General features: G+C 42.9%; 1 protein-coding gene across 1 annotated transcript in view; it reads left to right on the top strand.

Moving 5' to 3' along the window:
• The first annotated feature begins 7,958 nt into the window (after positions 1-7,958).
• The window catches only part of CASTOR2 (cytosolic arginine sensor for mTORC1 subunit 2), a 60,933-nt gene continuing 50,746 nt past the window's right edge, over positions 7,959-18,145 (top strand). The window contains exons 1-2 of the mRNA XM_026861869.1: positions 7,959-8,048; positions 8,991-9,126. Coding sequence (XP_026717670.1) covers positions 7,959-8,048; positions 8,991-9,126 — 226 coding nt within the window. The remainder of the gene's footprint in view (positions 8,049-8,990; positions 9,127-18,145) is intronic.

Genomic DNA, 18,145 nt, shown 5'->3' with positions numbered 1-18,145 from the left:
CTGCTTTCAAGCCATGACCTCGTGAAGACAGGATTCACTAAACCTCTTGGCTTAAATTCACTTACTTTGCTCTTATATTGCAAGTAGAACTCCTTAAGTTGCGAGCAGGGCTGTGGTCAAGCTGAGGGAGGCTCCTTCCAGTGAAAGCTCAACATCAGTCCTGACTTGTGTTAACAATTGAGGGGGAAAAAAGCAGATCCTGGAGCACTTGTGAGCTGGCAGAGTAGCCTGCTAGCTCAGGGATGGCACTGATGTGTTGTACCTGCCTCTGTTGCAAACACGCTTCAGTGCTTCTCCTGCAATGCAAACAGATTGTTGCTATCAGTGTTTACTTAGAGCTGTGTAAGACCATGTAAGTCAGTAGAAATTTATGCACCATTTGGTAAAAAGGGGCAGCGCAGGATGAATGCTGACTTGGGAAGAACTGAGTATCCGAGCTTGTCTCACACCTGGTGACTCTCTCAGTGTGTGCACGACATTGCTCCATGCCTGGCCCGTGCTGTGGGGCTCCTCAGCCCGGGGGGTTCTCTGGGCACACTGGCTCCCATGACTCTGCATGGCCTGTTTTCTTAAATACTCCTCAGAGGCTTGACAACAAGCCTTTTAAATCTGGTCAGGAAATACAGCTGTGCTCAGTTTGCCTTGAGCTCCATAGAACCAGAGCTGCAAAAAGGCTTTAACCCATACTGACCCCAGGCAGACGCCGAGTGCTCAGCACAGCTCCGGGTGCACACCAGGATGTTCTGCAGTGAACAGCAGGCGTCGCACCAAAGACCCTGCAGAGTTTGACTACTGTAGCCAGGCACACCGTTGCCACTGCCTTGTTCCGTGCACTGAGAAATCCCAAGGTGCAAGGGCAGCCGTGGCTTTACCTTTGCTTGCTGCTTGCCCTTATTGGATCAGCCTGGTGATTTTGACTGCTAGACAGATAGGCAAAATCAGCTACTATTTACTGTTCTCACAGAGCTTGAAGTTGCCAAATTTGTGTTACAAGAAAAATAGGGAATCGTTTTGAGTGAGAAGGAGCGCCTGTTACTGACTTTGTGGCTGTGTTTCCCTACAAACAAGCACGCTCATGTTTTCCATACAGTCGAGGAACAAAGATATATATAGTCCGCTCTGTTCATGTTCGCCCATATGCTGATGAATTTAGGCTCAGAATTATTGTATGATGACAGGAGAGAAACTAGTACCTCACAGGCAGTATTAAGCAACAGCTTTCAAAGTTTGTGAGAGTAACAGAAGATGAATGACCTTGAAATTCTCCTCTGTTTCCTGTCTCCAAAGGTTAGGGCATGGAGAGTTGTCTCTTTTCAAGCAGAGAAGCACCTAGTTCCATCAGCTGTCTGACACCTGATTTTTTTTTTTGCCCAGAATGAATGTGAAAAGTTCAAATAGTATTTACAAAAGTGAAACCTAACTGAATGTATCTTTTTCCTCTCATTTCTCCCCTCCTCCAGACTTCTTTCTTGCCTTAGTGTATTCCCTACTTAAGCAGATGATAAAAATTAGTTTTCCAAGATGGGAAAAGGCCAGCGCTGTGCTATGCAGCTCATCCATGGTTTCGGAAGAGGAAGGTGGGGTCTGTCATGGCTCACAGGACAGGATTGTTAAACGTGCTCCAGTGGCAGCGTTTGTAGTGCGTGTGACATGTGCAAGCCAGAGAGATAACCCTGTGGTTCCAGGTTAAGCACAAGCGAGGTGTATGTGGCAGTCATACGTGCTGTGAAACACAGTACAGTTTCAAAGCCCTGAGAAGAGAGTGTAGGAGTGGAAGCATGAGCATGCGCCTATCTAAATGTTGTTTTATTCTAATATTTTTTTACTTTTGAGATTAGTTGGAGGATCTTGTTCCTTTCTGCAGCTCTGAATCATGACTACTAGACTCATCTATCCCTCTTGTTGTTTGCTGCACCAAGATAAACATTTCCCAATCAGAAGGCATTAACCAGTGAAGATTCTTGCTGGAATTAAGATTTGAAGGGTTCAGTTATGTCAAAATGGAATAGTGCCTTCCATGAAGTGTGTGTTGCTGGCATGGAATTTTTTATTTCAATTAAAACTAAAAGGAAGTGTTTCAACTTGAAACTACAGTTTTCCGTTTACAGAAATCCTAGTTTTGATTTATCAAGGACTTGTTCTCTCAGCTTCTGCTGCCCCTTTTGGGGAAGTAAGATGGCAGAGAAGATAAAAGAAAATGATGACTGAAAAGTAGAGGTGAGGTAATTCCCTTTTATATTTTTAATTTTTTTTTTTTGTTACTTCAGGAAAATTGAAATTATTTTGCTATAACTGGTGGTTTTTTAGACCAAGAGCTGCTTCCTCTCTGAACACTAGACAGGCTTTCAGACGCGTTGTATCCACCAAATCCCTGTGGACACCAGTATCTGGTACTACTAAATATCCAGTAAGAATCCTAAAACCTGAAGAATGATTCCCTGTGGTTGTGTGAAACGAAGTGCAGCATAGGTGTAGGTCTGCTGCAGACTCCTGCCCTTGTGCTTTGCACCCTTGAGCACCCTTATCATTGAGGATGCTTACATGGTGCCTTGCAGACTGGAGTCCCAAAGTGCAAGGGAGCCATTTGGAGATAACTGAGTGGCTTTTCTCAGTGTGTGGATGGAAGGACTCCTGCCAAGCACCAGGCAGTTGCATCATCTGGGCACTGGCCAGAACAGTAAAGTTCAGATCCGGGTTTTTGGTTCAGCCCCATTCACTAATATAGGTGGTGAGTCGTGATGTTCCAAGTAAAAATTGCATAGCAGAGCTCACTTGAAATAATTTATGATCCAGGAAGAAAAATCTGTGCTAAGAATAACTTTTTAATTACGTCAGGTCAGTAAATTATTCTGCAGATTCATGCCCAGGACAAGTCTTGGGTATAGAAAATGTGTTAACTTCAGTATGTCCACATGTAAAGTCATTGGTTTATGTATTGTTCTCATCGAGTTCACAAAAAAAACCATCTCCGTATTTGGCTCCTTCAATGCACAAATTACAGATGAGCACAGTAACACTTTCATGGCCTTAAGCTTCATTTATATTTCCCACAGTACATCTCTGCTAAGCATCGCAGACTCTGCCTGTTGGTAGTTGTGCTGGGATGGGAAACCAGCATTGTTCACGTTCATTAGATAGAGTGACTTAATGAGGGAGCTGCCCTTAGGTGGACTCGGACCTTTTCATCTCCCTTATATAGTTTCCTTCGGTAAGCTGAACTTTCCGTTGCATTCCAACATGTAACATGCTTTAGTTTCTTCATGTGGTGTATTTTCTTACTACTATTCAGTGTAGTTTTGGCTTCTCTCTTCATATTTGGCAAGAATTTATTTCTACACGTAAGTGGAGATAAAACAGATTTTCTTACAGAATCGTCCTAAATATGATGGTGGAAGTCTGTTGAAGGCGGAAAAATAAACCAGCCAAGTTGCATGTTGCTTTATAATTGTTTTTTTAGGAAGTATTAAAAAAATGCTGTCATGACAAATGAAGGAAAGATTATGTTTTAGTATCCCAAGTAACAGTTTTAGAAAGCAATACTGCAAGCGCTGTGCGTTGACTAGTGAAAGCATCATGACTTGGGCTTTGCTAGTCATACAAAATAAACTCCAAGTGTGTTTAAAGAACCAAAAAAAAAAATCTCTTGTGGTTATGCTGCAGGATAACTCCTGAATGTTGTAGCTTTGTTTAATCTGCAGCTTTGGAAGTCTCACTGACCAAGTCTGTCTCCAGAAAAATTAGAAATCATATCAGAATTAGTAGTTGGTATTGTGTCAAGCTACTGCTAGTCTTTGATTTACAGCAGTAATTTGATTTGTATGGGCTCTTGTAGTTCAGACCACATGGAACTGTTTTGAGGAAGACTCGAACCACAGTTTGATACCAGTTTAATGAAGGCCAATACAGTAGGCACTCAGTTGACATTTTTTTGAATAATCCTTGTTTGTTTTTGCCATGTGTCCTGGCTCTATCAATAAGCTGTACTTAAGATCAGTATCTTCTTCAGCACATCCACATTTATTTATTTATTTATTTATTTATTTATTTTCCGTATGGCAGGTCATCCTTTTTGTGTTTTGATTTCTGTTCCTTCAGGGTGCTTATCATTTTTCTGTTATTTTGCTCCCATTGTCTCAAAGTCTAAATAAAGACTTAGATAACTTCTCCAGCTACACAAAGTAGCAAGGAGAGGGGTTGACTGACTATCCCCCCTTGTAACTTTACACAATGTAATCTGTGGTTTAAACTGTCACTCCTATTATTATGGATTAAACAAGACCATCATGTTTATCGTGTTGGAAGTTTTGGCATAGCACAGGCTGTAGGACTTCCCTGAATTTATGTCTCTTCATGAATACTTGCTTTTCTTGGCCACAAATTTGTTAGTTTTGTTCTCTGTTGTTTTTGAAAATGATTAACCTTCTGTAATGAACCAAACTCTGCTATCACAGTCACTCTTTAGGCGGTCCCTGATTGTATTTGCCAATGTCTCTGTCCCAGATCTGAGCACAAGTAATGACTGGAAGGAATGTTGCCACTGTCCTTTGACCGTTTCTAACAGTGCTGTGACATCTTTAGTGTTACCCTTGGTAGGGACGATAGTACAGTTTGTTTAAACAGCTCGCAGAAACAATAGTGCTCCTTTTAACAGGGTAGCAGCCTTCCAATATCAGGCTGCAGAATTAGGTTACTCTAAGAAAGGTGAACCCACCACTTTCTGGTCTGAGCATTGAGTAGAAAGTCAACTGACACCTATTGCAAGGGACTTCTTTTTGTCTTTGGAGTTCTGCTAAGCTGTGTTTTATCAATCTCACCAAAAAGATGGCAAAGTGTTTTGGCTAACAAACAAATACACTGTTTAGAAAACACCAACCATTTCACTGTTTGCAATTTTCAGTGCCATTTGACTGTGTAGTCTTGTAATTAGATGGTGTAAAGTACTTAACATGTTACACAAATATGTCAAAACGCATTAACAGCACAAGTGTTCTTTACTGCTTTCCTAAATGCATTTCACAATATGTCGTACTAGAATCCACCTCTTGTCATTATTTATAAACTGCAAAGAAGTTAAGATCACAAAGAATTAGATGATTAGCATGAGACTGTCTTTCTGTACTAAGAATATATATTGTCATGATAATGTACAGAGTGAAGCATACAAATCCCTTCTCATCTAAAATGAGAAGACAGCCTGGAATAAAACACAACAAATTATGTTTTTTGTATTCACTCAGATCAACTTTCTGCTGCTGCTTAATTCCCATTCAGTTCAACTCCTCCTTTGCAAACTTTTGGGTTACCTCCAGACTTTGCATTTGAATGCCTTTTAGGCATTATGTTACTTCTGAGTGGCATTTGGCCATGGTTTCTGACATGTGGGGAGGCCACCCGCCCACCTGCTTCTGGGAAGGATCCTTCCCACAGAACAAACAGCTTTGCAACACTTTACCCTGCCAAGGCAACAATTAACCAAGTAGTTCCCTTATAAATGAGAAGATAGGACTTGGTGCTTCCTTAAAGACCATCGTCTGAGCTGAACTTTGAGATGACCCCAGCAGTACTGCCACAAGCGTGCGCTTTGTGCGTGACCCAGAACCAATGGAAGTCACATTCGTTGCAGCGTTACCACCCTGGTGACCTCGGCAGGCCTGGGGACCACATGTCTTGAGGAGACCCTTCTGGTGCGGCTCCGCAAGTGAGGCCAGCCAGGACGTTGTATGCTTCCCTGCCCGGCTTTCTTCTCCCGTGGAAACTTGAGTGCTGTTTGCAAACTGAAATGATGCTGTTGCTGCATCCTACACACGCTTTCCTGCTCTGTGCAAGCTTGGGTATTACTTCCATACACAGTGTAAGCTTTGCAGTTTCAAAGATCTAATCTAATAATAGATTGGTCTACATTTGCTGCGTTGCCAGAAAAAGACATATGTTGTCAGGCAGTCGAAGTCAGCAACAGTGCTGAAGTGGAAATGTGCTGAAACATGAAGAAGGCAGAAATCCAGAAGAATCTATCTGAGGTTTGGCTATTAGGAAACTAAAAATATTGTTGTCTTACATATATGCTTTCCACACGTACTTAGAGAAATACTGTTTGCCTGATGTCTCAAAATTACTAAAGGGCAATTCTTTTCCTTTCTTGGCTTTGGTGTGATAATAGAAGATGCTGTTGGCATTCAGCTTATTGAGAACTTGTGTTAAGAGGAAAGATAAATGATTGGACTAACTTGAATGGAAAAAGCATGTATAGTGCAGGAGAGAGATATGACATTGAGTTCCTTCTGTCATTGATGATTCAAGACACAGTTTTTGAGTTGCATTTGCAGTGGAAGTAGATCTTTACATATCTAGGCTGAGGCACAGGTTTTAGGGTGAGGACTTGAATTTTGGCAGCATGTGATGGTAAGAAAATGTTCCACGCCATATTTTATCACTCAGTGTTTGCAATTCCAATTTTTCATTTTTAGATTTTTCCCTGGGAAAAATAATGCATCGTTGGCTTAAAGTGAATGTACACCACAAGAACCACTGGTCTTCTCTGGGTTGGTGAAAAGGCTTCACTTTTGAATTTAGATGGCTCTACGCTGCTGACCTTTTACAGAATTGCAGTGACGTGGGAATTGGGCTTTGAGATGGTATATGAAGATGTGAGCTTTTGATACGCACTCGGAGCCAGCAATTATGGGATTTCGTCTGTACATATCCCTTAAATATCATTGCTTTTAGATGTGTGCTAAGAGAATGGCATCTGTCACAATCACACTTTTTCTGCCGGGGTCAATGTGTGCACATAGACGTGTATTACTGTTCTGGAACAAATTCCTCCATAAATGCCATCATAGATCAGGATTTTTTTTTCTTTTTAATATTAACTTCTCCTTCTTTAAGACCATTAGCTTTTCCCTAGTCAGCATGTATGTGGCTCAGTTGGGTAGTAGTAGCAAAGAATTTTATTTCAATTACTTCTCCAGGGAATTAATCCACTAAATAATAAATACTTATACCTCCTGGGACTTACCTGAAGCACCATCCCAGAAGTCCTTTTTACCCAGCCTAGATCTCCCCTCACACAGGTAGCATCCTTGTTCAGTTAAGAAGTGAGAGTGAAAAATTTGGGTTGCTACTGTTTTCTGCTTGCTCTTGGCACTATTCCTGGAGAGAGTTGAGTTAGAAAATGTGGCTGTCACAGCAGTTATTACCAATGACATAAAATAATTAAGTTGTGGTTTCTGTTGTGGTGGGGCCACTTCTGTATTTTATAGTGATATGTCTCTGCTAGGAGGGAGAGTGTCATGCTTGATTGTTCTGACGGATGCTTCCAGGAAAACAGGACGGGTCTCTAAAGGCAGGTTGTCTAATACTTTTTATTTACATGAAATCCTGTTGGTCACATGGCAAATCACTAACAGAGCTACATGTTGTTTCTTCTAGTTTTTCTGATTCTGAGGGGGAGGGCAGCAGCCGTCTCATTTTCTCCCTGTTGTTTTTGGAAGGGATAGCTGCAATCTTTGTTCTTTTCAGCTGGACAAAAGAAAGCTCAAGCCAGTTTTTAGTCTGATTCTGTAATCAAGTGAATGCTTCAATTTTCTGATGCTTGAGCTGGTAGCATGGGGTTCCTGACTTTCAGAAGTCCTGAAGACTTTGCGACATCGGTGCTCAGCAGTGCTGAGAAGCCCTGGTAGTCCATGGTTGCTGGGTCCTGCTGAACTCTGCTCCATGCAGGAATTATACTGTGAACATGCTGCAAAATTCAGGGGCCTTAAGAACAATCTTTCTTTTTCCATCTATCATATTTTCTGTAGGTTGCCCCAGATAAATCTGATAGTATTACAGTGTAACTGCAAAATTCTGCTCTTTGGTCCTTACAGACACAGGCTCTTCCTGTTGCACCCGATTTGACTTCCTAGAGGGAAAAATTTCTCTTGTGGCTTGGGTGGCAAATACAGTCGGTGCAGTCTGGCATGCTCCTGGAGGGGCCAGGAGCCCTGCGTGGGTCGAGGAAGCTGGCCAAACACTGTGCTTATGCTCCACAAGTGCACGCTCTGCTGAAGGTGAACACGAGCTTGCAAAATTGTGCAAACCTCCCTGCTGTTGCTGGGGGTCAGCCGGACAGAAGCTGGAGAAAGGTTGTTTTAGGTTGGTTTTTTTTTTAGTAGATGTTGCTGTATGTATATACGTTGGTGTGGTGGAGGAAAACTTTTCAACTATATGTGGTGTTAAACCTTAAGGCTGAGGCTTTTTTTGTTTGCATGTCTATGGTGGAAGAATCCCATGTCACATTTGTTTTGTATCTCACGTTCGAGGTGACATTGTGCTCGGTGCTGAACGAGATGGAGAGGCTGTGCTGCACATGGCCTGCAGTGTGAAAAGATGAGCACGAAGCAGAACAGAGGCAACGAGAGATGGGGGCGGGCAGGGAAGTTCAACCTTGTGTTCATGTGTTCGATGGCTTCTAACACTTGTCTCTTCACCCGGAGCTCCCCAGGGAAGGGAGGCGTTTGCTGAGGGAAGGGGCAAGCACCAGCAAAGGGAACTGGGATGCTGTCTGCTGGGGGGAGCAGGAAGAGGCACTGGGGCTTGCTGAAGAGATCAGATGTCAAACCTTGACAAGGCAAGAAACTTCAGTGGGTAAATAGGGAAGACGGGTGCATGTATGAACCATGAGAAGGATTTTGGAGTCGTTGGAGTGATCATTTGGTGAGCAAAGCCTTTTGCTCTGTGTTAGTGCAGTACAGCAGGTCCTGGACTGTGACGGGAAGCCTTAAGGGATATAGTAATTAAGAAAAGTAACTAAGAACTAAGTCATAAAAATAATAAGTGTTTTACCAGCTCTTTTGTGCATAGGCAGGCAGCAGGGAATGTGGGTCATGCAGTGTGAGTGGCTGAGCCAGGAATAAAATCCAGGTCTGTTAATGCCTCGGGTTTCTCCATAAACACCAGACCATGACTCTTCCCTCCGGCACAGCTTGGGTGGGAAGGGACCTCCGATATAGGTGGAAGACCAGACTCCACTCAGTGCAGCAGCTAATCATGTTCTCTTGCTGTTTGCTTTTGCCAGGTGCAAGTTCTTCAGCCTCACGGAAACCCCAGAGGACTACACCATCATTGTGGATGAAGAGGGCTTCCTAGGTAAGTGTCGGCGTGTGCCAATTCGGCATCCAACCTGGGGCTGGAGGAGGAAAACATGTCATCTCTTGCTGAGATTATAAACCAGAGCGTTTGTAAAACAGGTCTGTTTGTCAGTGCTAGTAGTACAGCTATGAAAGGTGCTTTGATCACTTAAGCACGCTGTCTCTGCTACTGTGCTGTACAAGGTGTTTCACACATGGAATATGGATAGATTTTGATGCTGGGAGAAGAGCACATGCAAGTCTTAAAAAACAGCTTAAGCATATTTGAAAAAGCAAAACCATTTGCATTTCCTGATATTAAAATGAGCTGGCCTTTGTCCCTAAACCTCCACAAGCACACCACATCTTGTGTCTCTAGCTTGTTCATCCAACCTCTCTCTTAAAAAGGAGCACTTGAAGATCAGTAGTTCAAATCATCCCCACAACCATCACAATGCTGTAGTTATGAATTGGCTCCTTTGGCTCATCCACTGAAAGCTGTGATTTATCCCCCTTTCTTACACCCAGCTCTCTCCATACTGAATGTGCAGTCTGCCTCTGGTGTCTGAAGGTCTCTCTCAGCCTGTGTCAAAGGTGGAGTCGGCTGTGTGTCAAAAAAGGTAGTTGGCATGTGCTTGGGAGCTGCAGACACTTGGCGTTGGACGAGTGCTGATGGAGAGAATGGTTTGGCTTTGTGGATGGAAATAGTTAGTAATAACATTTATCATGTGGGGAGGTTTTGTTTGTAGCAGTGTTACTGAGGTGGTGGAATGAGGAAGTATTATGCAGCTATTATTATTTTTGTTCAGTCGCTGCTTTCTGTGGTTGGAATAAAAAGTCTACATGTTTTACCAGTTTGGAGAAAATTCATTAAAATATGAAAAAGAGGATTTTGTTCCTAAATAGGAATTAACTGTTGAGTAGCTACTTTGTGATGCTGTAATATTCAATGGGTTTGTAATATCCAAACCCTAAGGAGAAAATTAGGAATGATACCATCTTTATTTAGTACAGAGTCAAAAGTTTTATAAAATCAGTAGCATTACTGAATTATTCCCCTTTCTGTTTCAGGACTACTCATAATAGAATAAATTGTTATATTTTAGAACACTCGTGGCTAAACATTTTCATAAAATAATCACTAGATTGAGAAGAAGTGAATGGATCTTTACAGCTATTGCTGTTTGTCATTTGGGAGTTGCGGGGTTTGATTGAAAGTGTATGTCACGTGTTCTGCTTTTTACTCCCAAAAGAGGAGGTGATGTATGATTCTGCTGGCAGAATGTCCCTTGTTGCATTTGTTCATGGGGCATGTGTACAAAAATTTTATTCCTGTTATTATAGGTAGTACTAGCTTTTTTATTATCAGTGGCAGCTGGAGGAAATAGTCAAATTTGGTTTTGTCATAATAGTAGTATGCCAAGCCTCCCTACAAGAGCTTTATTTTAAGAGAGAAGTCACCAAAGGAGGAGAAGGGGTTTTTTTCCAAGGGCCACAGCACGTGGCAGAGCAAGAAACCTGGAGATTCCCATTCTCGGGGGGAGTCTGCGTCACTGAACCGTGCTGTCTCTGCAGATTTGGCATGCTCGTCTCCAGCATCACATCTGTGTCTGTGATGGCCACGGCACTCGTTTCTCTGCCCAGTTGGCACAAGGCAGATTCCTCAATTAAATCACTGGTGGCAAGTTTGGACTGCAACCACTCCTGTACAGCCTCTAGCAGCCACGCTGCTATTTATCTCCTTGGAAGTTATTCTGGCTTGAAACAAGGTTATTTCAAGCAGTGGTTTTGCCCGTCAGTAGTTGGGGACTGTGTTGCACTGTGTGTGCCACCAGTTGTATGTGGAACAAATCCCAGGTCTAGCCAGACCAGTGTCCTGGAGGAGCTGCATGTCCCACTGGTGCCCCAGGTAATCTCTGTGAACCAGACAGTGCTGCTGCACTTCGAAGCAGCAGTCCTCTCTGCTTGGACCCTTTCAACTGCGTTACCTTGGCTCTTGTAGGCATGTGAATTTACTGCTGTTGGTTACAGTACCCACGTAGCTTCTGTTGGGCTATGGTTTTGGCAGCCTATAACATCCCCTTTTTCAAATACACTGTGTGGAGTTGGGCTGTTAAAGCAGGATTTTTCAGGAGAAAAGATCACCTTCCAGGCCACACAGGGGAAGGAAGGAGCATGCTAAGCTGGATCCTCTACTGTGACGTGGAGTGGAAACCAGGTGCAAAACCCAGCATGGGTGGTAGCTGGCAGCTTCATCACCTTTTCTTTGCTTTTTGCTAGTAAGTGATGATCTGCTAGCAAGACCTGTATGCTCTGTGTCCTGCTAACTCTTCTAACACAACCCCCATCCCTTTAGGTTTGTATCCAGCCCATGTTCTTCTTTCTGAATTGGCACCACCACATCCAAAGCTTCCTCTCAGGGTTAGCCCTGACTGCAGTCTCCACTGTTGCTCCATTCCTGTTTCTCATTTCAATGTGCTGTAAGTTTTTCATAGTCTGGAGGAATTTAGGATCTACCATCTAGGATGCCTTGTAACAGTTTAAGGTCTCTGCTTCACTCCCTGCTTCCCCTTGCAGTCTGCTATAAATATCTTAGGAGGAGGAATCTCACTTGGCCTTTGTATAGTGTGTAATCAGCCCATAGGCTTGAACAGGATCAAAATCTGTAAGAACTGCCGCATCCCACCTTCTTGCAAAACAGCACCAATCATGTCTGCCTCAAGTGTATCAGCTGCTTCTTGACCTGACTAGCAAAGTGCCAGGTTCTGCTCCAGAATTACAGAGTAAGTTTTCACCTTTGAGCAGTTCAGGTAGCAAGTCCAGCAGCAATTGACTATTTTTTTCCTCTCTAGGTAACTTCTGTTCTTGCAGTGCTTGACAAACTCAATGTAAGTCTCTGAAGGGCAGGCTTTCCTGTGTGGAGAATTAGGACCTTTCTTTCGGAGGCACCTGTATTTTTTGCTGCAGCAGCAGTGAGAAGATTGTCCTGTGAGCTGGCATCTTTCACGTTAGCGAGGCCCCTTCTGCATATCACAAAGAGCACTGAAGGGAAAAGGCTGGAGAAATACTGGCACTTTCAGCAATCCTTGAAGCTAACACTTCAAACATACTGACATACAGTAATCATTCTTAACTGTTTTGTCAGAAAATAATCCTCAAGCTTGTTTCCCTGAGAGTAGCTAGTGAGTTGGGCTGGTAAAGAAGTCATTATTTCTTCTCCCCAGAAAACGTCTGCAGTGCAAAGCCATAACCTGCTTAAGCATTCATCGTGCTGGAAGGGAACAGCTACAGCCTAATTCTTTGCTTTAATTCCCCAGCGGTGAGGTGGGGATTATAGCTGCACAGAACCTTGTTTGTTCCAGTGGCTGTTTCTTGGGCTTTGGCCTCTTAATGAGGAAGAATTTTATTCAGCAAATAACGCAGGGGGGACAGTGCACAGAAAGCTCTTTTCCTGGCTGATACTGAGGTGAATAAGCAGAAGGAGTTTGGCCATGGGCCCTCCTGTGTTGAAGACAAGTGTCTCAGCTACTGGGGTGCTTGGACAGCCATGTAAAATCCTTCCATTTATCACCTGCTGTGCAGCCAGCGCGTGGCAGAGAAGTCTAGCAGCTGCTGCTCCCTGAAATATGGGAATATTTGTTTGAGTTTGGTTTCCTTTTTTCCCAAGGTTTGGCTGAAAGCAGGAGCTGCCTGTGCCTGGTGCAGATATGCCATAGCCCCTGTGCTGGCTGTGTAGTCTGTCCCTTTTTCAAAGGGCAACAAGGACTGGACTCCCTCCGTCTCTGGGCAGCTGCACCAGCAGAGCTTTTAGCCTGTGATCTCACTGGTCCCAGTAGCTCTGTTCACCAAAAGAGATGAAAGGAGACTTTCCATGAAAGGAAAGCACATGCCAACACACCTGGAGATAAGCCATGCTCTCAGAAACCCTGTTAATGTGCACTAGGAAGCAGTTGCTGACATTGCAATCCTGTTCTGCAGATGCCATCTGAATAAAACAATGGGCTTTGGGGGTAGCAGCGTTCCTCCACTGGCACTCCCAATAACTGGCACGTGGCAATTTCTGTACCATATATTCAGAGAGCCTTTTATTGGAGGTAGAGGGGTAGTTCGAGTGTTTGGTTTGTTGTGATTGTCCCTTTTCTGTTCCTCAGTTCTCTAGCTTGTTTGCCTGCAGTCCTGTTCATTCCTTTTTCTCTTGGAAAGTCCACGACTAGGTTTAGCAATAGCTTGAGTAGCTTTCAGTGAAATGCCATCCATCTAGCCTCCCCTTTTACAGCACTTCCTTTATTGCACAGCACAGTGTGAAATGAAGAACTAACACTCTCCCTCAAACACCTTTATTCTCTACAAGCCTAATGAAGGAAGAGCCCATCCAGTGTCATTTATATAAGTCAGTCCAGTTGCATGGAGGTGAGAGATGACTACAGTTTACCTGTAGGTATTTCTTAGTTTCAGATCTCTTGCACCCACTTGAAACCAAGCCAAACTGTTTGATAACGACCTTCCCAGAATCACAACTGCTAGGACCTGGCTATGTCCTAAGGGAAAAGGAGCTCCTCTGTACTGTCATTCCTATGGCAAGATAGTCTTTTTCACCTAGAAGGCAACAAGGTCTAGTTTTTGAGTTTCTGTCCTATTTATGATGGGAAGAGGAGTCTCCCTTTTTGGGGGAACAGCAGCCTCTAGCCTGTTGCTGCCCTGACCTAGCCTCCTCTATGACCGCAGCAGCTGCTGAGTAGCTCCATAAATATCTGCGTAAATGGGCTCTGTGACAGTCTGTCATCCAGGTGAAGCTGTCCTGAAGGTGGACAATTGTAAGGCGACATGTTGCTACCATTTTCAGGATGAGATCACTGCCTTCCCAGCCTTGGCACTTGGTTGGTGTCCCTTGCGTGCAATCTTTCTCTGTAGGCAGTGAACTTAAAAGGTGTCAGAGAAGAAGAAAAGATCAAATGCTGGGGTCAAGGGAGGAGTGAATGCTTGTGATTTCCAAGTTGGTAAACATGCGTATTCTAGTCTTGGGGAAATGTGGTGGTAAGGGGAGCACATGAGCTTCGTGTACTCTGATATTTCTCCTAGAACTGGCAAGTCCATTTCATGTAGGTCACTGCAGTCAGCAGACCTTAGGTTCTGAGTGACCTCTTCCCAGAAAGGAAAAGCAATTTGATTTCAGTACTGAAGCAGCAGTAAGAAACATCTTCTCTCATGCAGATTCCTTGTATGAACATAAAGCAAGACTCTCAGTCTCCCTACGCTGAGGCTCATCTGCAAGATGGAGGTCACAATTCTTCCTTTAACCTTCTTTGGCTGCCTAGTATGGTTAGTAACTTCTCTAAGACCAGAAATCTGAGCCTTTACACAGTTTGCAGAATGAGAAGGTCCCTAATCTCAGTTCATACCTCACAATAAATTGTTGAGTACACTAAGAATAATGGAACCGTTTGAAAAATCTCAAGTTAAGAGTGGCAAAGAGATTTTGTCAGAACTCATAAAATGTTGACCTCATTCTAACAAAAAGGGTTAAAAAAAAAGTTCTCTTGCCAGCAGTGTGTTGTTTTGATAACCATCATCCTCAGACAACCTGTTCCCTATCTGACCTTGGATTCAGGACCATTGTATGCTTTAGTACCACACTGAGTCCCTTTTTCAATAACATCAAAATGGTAAATTGCTTTCAGTATCCTCTCTCTCATCCTGTATATAAAATGGGCAAGATATTGGCTTATAAATAAGTGCAAGCACAGAACCCATCTAGCTGGGAGCAATCTGTAACTTTATTTAGATACAGAGGGAAGCAAGCTAATAGATGCATCTGTTTTTTTTGACTATTTCTTACTATAAGTATTTCTCCTTTAATTTTTTATTGCCCAGTGACTAGGCCTTTGTATCTCAGGCACAGTGGCTTAATTTGCTTGCTGACATTTATAGCGCTGAATTCCTTCCCCTGGACCGCCAGGAGAGCCTGCTGGTTGCTAGGCAGAAGATGTTTTTCTCTATTAAACACGTGCACTATCACTCTCTTTTGGATCCCTGTATTGGCCAGACTACACTGTGTCTGTGGTTTTTAGTTTTTTTAGGTAATGTGGTATTAATGACCTAAATTCAAATTAAAAACATGGGGATTTGATTACTGGCTAATTAGAAATAAGTGCTTGGTTGGGAAGGTTCTTCCTGCAATACATAGATGCTGATACAGATCAATAAATGTGTTGGGGGGCTGTGATTACATGGGATTTCTGCCTTCTGAGAGGTGGTAGGGGTTGGTAATTAAAGATTTTGGGGGAAGGGTGACAAATACCTGATATTCCAAGGTCTGGTTTGTATCACCTGGGGAAAGGAGCCTTAAAGCTCATATGTTGGTGAGTTTGCAAATCTTGATAGCACATGTTATTCCTTATGTTTATAACCATAAAGTCTTTTGGTCAGTTTTCTCTGCTTGCTCCTATTTAAAGAAATACTGCATAAATAATACATATTTTTCACCGTTTCCTCCAGCAGATGGGTGTGTATCGATACCTATTTTTGTTTTGCAGCCTGTGATGAGAAAGCCCAGACATCTTTTCCTGAACCACTTGACTGGCCATGATTTCCTCCTTTAAATTTATTACGTCTTGGCTGCTTCCTAGCACTTTCCAAAGTCTGAGATAGATGAGCAGATAGATACCATGCCTTACTCTTATCAAGCTTCTCTCATAAATGCAGGACCTAAAATAGCTTTTCTGGCTGAAATGATGGAACGATTCACTGAAATTTTAGGTTGGTCTCTAAAAGCAAGATGCAGCTCAGCAGAGAAGTAGCAGCCTTGTTTATTTGTTTCACTAGAGAGCATTTGACCATCTGCTTGCTGTTCCACTGGTGTGTTTCTGTTGGTTTTTTTCTTTCTTTCTTAAGGCAGGGCTTAAGGGGAGTTGGTGACTTTGATTGTCTGGAGGTAACCACAGGCTGCCAGCTTGGTGGAGACACGCCAGGGTAGCTAACTGTGCACCCGATGGCAAGGATGGGACAAAGCTGAACACACTCTGTAAGACCTTTTGAAGGATTTGTATATTGTAAGTGCTGGTAGGACTGTAATTTGTAATCTTTCCCTGCTCTTTAAGTGAATTTTGTATGGAGCACCATCTGAGAGATGGGGAAGTGGGGTTACCATCCATCACAGGGTGAGAACTGAAGCACAGAGAGCACTTGAGGGATCAGTGATACAGCAGAGAATTAAGCCCTTTTCCCAAGGCTGAAAGCATTCAACCCTCAGTTCTCAAACTTTGCTAGTTGTGAACCTACTTTAAGTTTCAAGCCATACTTTTCTCAAGTTCATGACCTGACAAGGAAGTGGTTTTCCTTCACCTTGGCATCTCATAAATCCTGTGACCTTAGTCTAGAAATGGTGAGACTGTTTCCAAAAAAACAGTCTGTCATCACCTGCAAACAGAGAAAACATTTTTCTCTTGTGGTAGTTCCTTGCAAAATGACAGTACGTGGCACTTCTGAGGGTTGATCTCTGAGCAGATTTGCTAGAAAATTCTCTTCGGTGCAGGAGATGGAGGCCTCCATGCCTCAGGTTTCCCAAGGATCAGCAGACATTTATCAAGGTGAGAAAATTCCTGTCCTTGGCAGGCTTGGAGTATCCTCCTGGTCAAGAGGAGGGAAAGCCAAATAAACTTAAAACCTGTCTGTACCTAGACAGAGGTTGTCAGGCAGAGGTAGCAAGTTTTGTGCCTGAAAACTTCACCAACTTTATTTTCTCCTGGTGCAGTGATCACTCTTTTCCATCTTTCTGCTAGCCTTGGTACGAAGTCTTCAGAGCTAGTGATGGATCAAGGGTAGCTCTCCTAATCCCAGTGCAGTGTGTCTACTTGTTTGGTTTTCACTAGAATCAGTTGAACTCCTTGTATCTAACTCTGGAAATGCAGAGTGATTGATATGTTTGACTCCAGACTAGCAGCTTTCTTTTGAGAGGAATGAGGGAAGGCTAGATGCTTTGAGCTAATTCATCTGCAGTTAAAATGAGGAGGGGATATTCTTTCCATGCAGTATTGAGCTTATGGTGATGCATTGGCCAGCCTTCATCTTCAGGCTTTTGGCCTGACAGTCACAGAAGGTCTCTTCTGGGTTTGTGGAAGGACTGGACTGCCTGTTGTGCAAATGAGCCTTTCTCAAGTAAGCAGCTTTGCTGCTGCAATAGCAAGGTGAAGGGACAGGGGGCCAGAGCAGCATGATGAAGTACCCAGGTCTGCTACAGGCTTTTCTGTTTGACCTTGGACAAGTCTCTCATTGTGTCTCAGTTTCCTCATCTGAAAAATAGGGATAATCCTATTAAATCACCTCATAACAGGCATTATAGAGATTAATTCGGAAACATGTGGAAATGCTTTGATAATGTAACAGGCAAGGGGCATGATAAATAATAATTGAGGTAGCTTCTGTCCCACAGGATTCACTTTTACAAAGAGTACACTTGCAGACCTACTGAATAAATCACCTCTACAGCAGAACAGATTGTAGATTATGGTGGAAAAAAAATACCCTTTTATGAGAAAAGTTGCATAATCTTTTTAAAATCTCCTATCTTAGTATTAATCTTGCACAGGATTAAGTCTCACAACCTCAGGGTTACAGTCATACAACAGTTAGGAGTTTAGTGGCTCCATCTTCAAGTCTCATTTGAAATGTAATTATTTGCTCTGCTCTGTCAGTCCGGTGAAATATTGTCTGAAATGTGATTTAAAAAATAAAAAATAAAAAACCAAAGAAGAAAAAAATTATTCCTTGTGCTATTTTGTTTGAAAATACAGAAAGAATTGGAAATGTCAGTCCAGCTAAATCAGATTGGGGTTGTTTAATCATCTTTTATTTCTGTGGTTTTCGTTTTTCAGTGAAACAGGCTGTTTGTGTCCCTTTGCAGGCAGTAACCTGAGCCATCAGCATTGCCTTCAGCTGTCTGGGCTAGGTCCTCCCCACCCGTCAGCTTGCAGATTCTGCAAGCAAAACCTTTGCCAAGAGTTTTTAAAACACAGGGAAAGTTTTGTCAGGAAGTGGGAAAT

Source organism: Athene cunicularia (assembly GCF_003259725.1).
Source record: "Athene cunicularia isolate RWA chromosome 19 unlocalized genomic scaffold, athCun1 chr19_part1, whole genome shotgun sequence".
NCBI lineage: Eukaryota > Metazoa > Chordata > Aves > Strigiformes > Strigidae > Athene > Athene cunicularia.
The sequence above is the reverse complement of the archived record's forward strand: the minus strand, read 5'-3'. Positions and strand labels throughout refer to the sequence as shown.